Genomic DNA, 6,600 nt, shown 5'->3' with positions numbered 1-6,600 from the left:
TATGTGTTATTATTATCACCTCCATTTTACAGATGAAGAAACTGAACCAGCATCAGGTAGGATTATAACCCAGGGCTTGTGGCCAGTGTTCTATATGCAAAGTCAAGTTGCCTCTTGATGGAGAATGCTCCAATTCAAAGGGACAACTCCCTTCTCCAATAAGCTCACTGCCTGTAACCATGCTTTTGGTCCTATACCATCTTGTAACTTATTTATTTTAAATTTTTGTGCCCATGCTGTACTGCTCAATTAGATTGTGAGCTCCTTAAAGTCAGCGACTATATCCCGGATCTCTCTGCACCCTATGCAGCTGAGCCTGGGCCCTGGTGCAGGAGCAGGTGCTCAGGAGATGCTGACAAAGACAAAGAGTTGGCCAGGCAGCCCAGTTAGGCAGGCAGGACAGATGGCTGCTGTAGTTCCCTCTCTCCCTCCCTCCCCTCCCTCAGAAACCTCCGTTCCCTTCCAGGACAATGGAGTTTTGGCTAATAGAAGACCAAAAGCCTCCAACAAAGCTTGGGGGGGGGGGGGGATGTTTTCTCATGCAAATCGCCCAACAAGTTGGCCAAGAAGGTGAGAAATCAGTATGTTTGGTGTTGGGTTGGGGCTAGAGAGGAAGGAGGATGGGATCCTCTAAAATCACTTTGTAACCCCCTTCTTTTATTTCTGCTTTATAAACCCCAAATCAATCCCAAACCAAAGCAGGTTAACCCTTTGAGTGCTAATATCAGAGGAGTTATCCCCCCTTGCTCTTTCTCAACCACCAGGAAAGAGTCTCTCTTTTTCCCAAATAGTTTTATTTCCCTCACTCACAGACTGAAAATACCACATTATTTTCATGACGTATAGGTTCTGAGAATGAGATCCCTAAAGACAGGCTTTCCCAGAGGAAAGGGGAGGGGAGAATTCTTATACCCCAGTTATATCACAGCAAGACACTTAGGGTGGCCATGCCACACTGAGGCAGGTGGGGTGGAGAACAGGGCCTTTCAGCTTTTCCCATTTCTGCCAGGACTTTCTTTATAACCACTTACTGTCTCCAGGGCAGGCAACTCAGGAACATTTCAGTAAGGGGCAGCAGGGATGGAACCAGGAAGGGTGAACAGCAGACACATCCTTGAGGGAGATATGGCATTCTTTATTTATAAATTAAACCATAAAATTACAAGGAACCATTTACATGACAGAAAAAGACAGGAAAAATAGAATAAAAGAGAGTTGTCCCAAACCAAAAAATAACAAAGGGAATAAAAGTCTATTTACATGTCCAACAAAACAGGAGCCTCCAGAAGCTGGAGGTGGGGATGGGGAGAGGGAGAATGTCCTCCTGGGGTGGTTCCCTGCACAGCCTGCACTGACAACAGCAGGCATGAGACACTATTGCCAGGGCAGACCCAAAGGCTTCAGGGTTCCCCACAGGCATTACCCATACAGCTCTGGGGCATTGGCTCAGATTACAGCTGTTGGGCAGGCAGGAGATTCTGCCTCCATTAGGGGCAGTTCCAAGTCTTCCTGCCTGTTGTCTCACCAGGCTCCTGGAGAGAACTTTAAGGAGGGAATGATCCTGGCTTAGTGGGCATTTATCCTAGACGTTTACCTAGATACTTCCCCCTCTGCACCTGGAGCTGGCCTGAGTGACCTTTTAGTTCCCAGCCCCTATATCTCAGAGCAGAGGCAGTCTCCTGAAACAGTACATTTCAAATTCAGCCTATATGTTTGGGGCCGGTTGGAGTCAGGTGCCCATAGCTGCAGATCCCAAGGGAGAGGGCAAGACAGTCAGGAAAGACATCCAGTCATTGCAGTGAAGACAGAGTCCACAGAGGTCAGTTTCCAAAGCATATAGGCAAAGTACCCTTCTTGGTGAGAGGATAAGTTTTCTGGGTTATGGCTTTACAGATAAGCATTTATTCTCTGGCCAGCTGTCCTCCTTCCTCTGGGAGCACAGGGAATGGTTTGGAGAAAACAAGCAAGCAATTGGGGGGGTAGGAGGAGCAAGAATGCTGTAAAAGGGAAGGATTATGGGGTGGACAATTCACACGGTGAAAGGAACCAGAACAGTTAACCCTCTAGCCTCAACCCATCCTTGACTTTCCAAAGGAAAGGATTCTTGCCCTCCTTTGTCTGTTCTCCCTATTTTAGAGGTGCTCAGGTTGACACAATCCAAGGACATTGAGGACTTTCATCCAGTGCCAAGAAAAGCCAACCAAGTCCATCTGATCTAAACAGAAAGCAGCAGTACTGGTATCATGACAAAGGGTACAGACCTTAGCACTGGGCCATGCCCTCAGGAAAAGGCATCTTTGTACCTAAGGATGTTGGAGCTAAAGGCTTCAAAGGCCATCCAGTTAGGGCCTCCCTCTAACCAAAGGCCCAGATCCCTGGTGCAGCCTGGAATATGGCTCTTGGGAAGATTGGGAAAGCTCTCTTATTTGTTGAGAGTTTGTTAACAGATTGGTCTTTGAGTTCAGAGAAACCTTTCCCAAGGCTGAAGCATCCCTCTTTTCTTTGTATTTGTACTCTTAGGGCCTAACTTGGTGCCTGGCAAGAGTAAGTACTAATAAATACTTATTAACTGATTGAATGAGATCTTTCACAAAGAACCTTTTGTGTTTTGGGAACTGTTTTCTCCTGGACTGGCCTCAATCCAAGAAGGAAATGTTGGCTCTCTCTTTCTATACAATTTTTTGTTTGTTTGTTTTTGTTTTTGCTGTAAGACTGAGTGGGAAGATTTGAAATTGTACAAGGCACTGGCTGGCTTGAAAGCATTTGGGGTTGGGAAGGTGAGGTCTTTTACTAGCTGGTTGGAACTTGGGTATCCCACAGGGTCCTGTCCTTATGACAAAGGAAGGACATTTGTTTTTGGAATTCTAGGTTCAGATTTAGTCTCAAACCAGCCATGATTGTAAAGCTCGGCAAGAACTGAGCTCCTGAGCCAATTCTTCTATGTCAAGGGGCCATATTGTGTGTGGGCTTGGGGAAGGTGATTCTTTCCTCTCCTAGCAGGTTACTCACTCATAGCCCTAACCCACCTGCTTTGACTTATAATACCTAACACCAGGGATTCAAAGGAATGTTGGGGAGTCCATGGACAGACCATGGGGAAGTAGGCTTCTAATCTTCCATCCTGGATCTTGGATCAATTAAGGAGGAAACTGTGAGTGGCACTAGAGAAAAGGCAACAAGTGTTTCTCTGGAGGATGCCGGTCAATGCTGAGGAGATGGGGGGGTAGGGAGAGCTGCTTAACCTCCACATTTCCAGAATTGCTGCCTCCCCACTGCTTCCCTAGGAAACATCTCCCTGGGAAGTGCTGGGTATACATTCTGCGATTTGGAGGGAGATGACTGTTTCAAGTATAGCATCTGCAGCTAGAGGCAAAAATAGACTGGGGAACAGCCGGCTGCCTGCTAGGTCTGCTGTTTGCTTCTGAGAGGGGGAAAATATCCTTTAACAACTTCCCAGCCAAGCAATTCAATGTTCTAGAAACTGAAGGGGTGGGGGTTGGGGGTGGGGGGAGAAACAGCTCACATTTTTAAAGCTGGAAAGAAACTTCACAATCACCTGTTCCACTCCTTTCATTTTACAGAAGAGGAAATTGAAGTCCATAAGAAGAGAAATAACTTCCCCAAGGTCACACAACTAGTTAACAGCAGCACTGCGACCAGAGCCCAAGTTTTCTGGTTTCCAGGTCTCTTGGATTCTGGTTGATCCTGCTGGCCTGGCTTTTTGGTCTCCATGTTTCTGTGAGGTGGAGGGAGGATCAGGGGAATGTTTGTGGGTTTATTTGATGGACTTGGGAGATGGTAGATGTGAGGCTTCCACCTTCAGCTTCAGCATCACTGGCTCAGTGGCACTTTGGGTGTGGTACTGAAACCTGTTAAGAATTGGCACTGAAGACACTATCCAACAATTGGGTTGGGTTGGGTGTGGGAGAATGGATAAGGTTAGGGGACAAGGAACCAAGAGATAACTCCAGGAGTTCCATGGGAAATGGTGTCATCCATTGATGATTCTAGACACTAAGGGAATACTTCCAACTTGGGTTGGAAGAATGATCAAAGGCAGCAGGTTTCTAGCTTGGAATCAGCAGGGAAATCCACACCCTTGGTCTGCCTGGGGGGAAAAAAATGGCAGGTCTCCTAGGGATGGTGGAAAAGCATACAAATCCCTGCTTCAAAATACCTTGGGAAGACCCTAAACTCTGAAATTTGGTTTTCCTCTCTGAAGTCCAGTCCCTTGTTTCCATAGCTTTGCAGCGACTGGTCCCTGAAGTCAAAGCTTAGAAGTCTTCTTTGAACAGAGACCAATCATCTCTGCCAGGTAGCAGCCTGGCCAGGGGAGCTGAGCTAGACTTGGCATGAGAGAGCCCCTAGCTTTAGTTTTGTCATGGATGGGTCATTCCTATCATTGCTCCATCACTGATTCACCTTCTTCTTTCACTCATCTTAGGTTTCCCTAAACTCTGAGGCCTCTTCCTAACTTTATCTCTGGCATCCTTGGAGTCATTCTTCTCATTGAGTCTTCTTCTAGGGGTCAGAGGACAGTCTATTGGACTTTGAAGAATTCTGGAACCACTGAGGAAACTTCTTATTCTTGATAAATGGGAAACAATCCAGGATATCCTCAAGAGTTTCTCCCTAGCAAGGGTCCACTTCCAAGGCTCCTGGTCAGTAATGGCTTTTCTCCATCCCAAGGCAAATTAGTGTCTTCATGAGGAAAAAAAAATCTCGGCAAGGGGAGAATTCCAGGTGTCCAACAAGGTAGAAGTGAGGTTGGGATGACTATAATACCCCTGGGAGTCAGGGATATGATGAACAGCCCAAAGCAGGCTGATGTAGACATCTTGGTGAGGGTTTGGCCACAGCATCAAGTCTCACATGTCTCTTCTTAGCAAGTTACATTCTGCCTCTGGTGGCTGAGGGAGAGGGATGGGGAAGATGGGAGTAACTTATCAACAGTGAAAAAGAAAGGGTTTCCCCAAGCATAGCACAGCTGAGCAATGGCAGGGGATGTGTCATCTTGGATGGGGCCAACTTTTCTGCCTTCCCACCCCGCCACCCCCACCCCAGACCCTCAGATTTCAGTGGCAATGATATCCTCATAGGGGACATCAGCCCCCTGGATGTCAATCTCCAAGGGCTCAGCCCCCTCCCCCCTGGACAGCTGCTGCAGGGCCTTCTCCAGCCTCTGATTCCGCTGGTACATGGCCAGGTAGCTCTGCTGCAGCTGCTTCTGATAATGGATCACCTTCTCCTTCTCCTCCCTCCACACCAGACGCTCGTGCTGGAAGCCGGAGGACATCTGGTCGTGGCCTTGCCGTTCCTCCTTCAACTCGGCCCGAAGCCTCTCCAGCTCCCTCTGCAAGGCGGGGATATCCTCTGAGCCGGCGGCCCCCGCAGAGGCGCCGTCCCACTCCGCCTCGCCCCTGCGGCCGCGCTCCTGGCGGAGGAGGGCGGCCTCAGTCCGCAGCTCCAGGAGCTCCTGCTCCAGCAGGTTCACCTTCTCTCGCAGCAGCTCCGCCTCGTTCTTTTTGCGTTGCAGCTCGTTCTCACACACCTCCAGCTCGAGGCTCTTGGTCCGTAAGGCGCTTTCCAGGTCCTGGGTCTTCAGCTCCATCCCCTCAAGCTTCCCCCGAGTGTCCTTCAGCTGCGCCTTAAGGCTGAGGATCTCGCTGGCCTTGGCATTGACCTCTGTCTGGGACTCCTTTAGCTGCTGTTTCAGAAGGGAGATCTCACCTGACTTCTGGCACACCTGGCGAGAGAGAGGAAAACCAGGGAATTTCAGGAGAGGGATTTCACCAGGGCGAGAAAAACTTCAGCTCAGGGGAAGTCCTTGATTTCTGAAAAGTAGCGGCCTTATCCAAATGGAAGAAAACAAGAATTTATAAACCATCTATTATGTGCCAGGGACTGTGCTGAATGCTTTATAAATATTCTCTCACAGATTCTGGGTGGTAGGGGCTATTATTATCTCCATTTTACAGTTAAAGAAACTAAGTCAGAGGTTAAGTGACTTGCTCAGAGTCATACAACTAATAGTGCTTGAGGCTGGATTTGAACTCAGGTCTATCTTGCTTTCTGGCTCAGGACTCTATCCAGTATTGCAGGTAGCTGTCTAGGTAGTTTCAGGGGCTTGGGTTGATATTTCCCAGCTTTTTTCAGCCAATGGAACAAACTGGAGAGTTCACTCAGCTCTCAGCCTGGGGCATTGATGTATCCATATGCCTACTTTACCCCCAACCAAATCTGTTTCTGTAAAATGAAAGATTTGAACTAAATTCTTCCCTTCCCTTCCCTTCCCTTCCCTTTCCTTCCCTTCCCTTCCCTATCAGAGCTAAGTGACTTGATGTCTGAGGCTACATTTGAACTCCAGTCCTCCTGATTCCAGGGTCACCTAGCTACCCTAAAAGATTTCTGAGGGTATTTATATGGTATAGGGGAGAGAATTCTGGACTTGGAATCAGAAAGACCTGGGATCAAATCCAAATTCATTACTTAAAAACTAAGTCTGCCCAGTGGCAAGTCATGTAATCTCTTAAGTCACATAGCATCAGTTTCTTCATCAGTACAATGGAGGACATCCCAACTACCCACCTCAGAAGGTGA

The 6,600-nt window shown here is 48.0% G+C and overlaps 1 protein-coding gene across 6 annotated transcripts in view; it reads right to left on the bottom strand.

Annotated features, from left to right (window-relative positions):
* Positions 1-1,114: 1,114 nt before the first annotated feature.
* The window catches only part of LZTS1 (leucine zipper tumor suppressor 1), a 68,151-nt gene continuing 62,665 nt past the window's right edge, over positions 1,115-6,600 (bottom strand). For 5 of the 6 annotated variants that reach the window (XM_072634958.1, XM_072634961.1, XM_072634959.1 and 2 more), the window contains one exon: positions 1,115-5,746. In XM_072634958.1, coding sequence (XP_072491059.1) covers positions 5,069-5,746 — 678 coding nt within the window. In that variant the 3' untranslated portion in view covers positions 1,115-5,068. The remainder of the gene's footprint in view (positions 5,747-6,600) is intronic. The other variant, XM_072634963.1, reaches the window with a different exon arrangement.

The sequence above is a fragment of the Notamacropus eugenii genome, chromosome 1, assembly GCF_028372415.1.
Source record: "Notamacropus eugenii isolate mMacEug1 chromosome 1, mMacEug1.pri_v2, whole genome shotgun sequence".
Classification (NCBI taxonomy): Eukaryota; Metazoa; Chordata; class Mammalia; order Diprotodontia; family Macropodidae; genus Notamacropus; species Notamacropus eugenii.
This window is presented reverse-complemented; position numbering and strand designations above follow the sequence as displayed.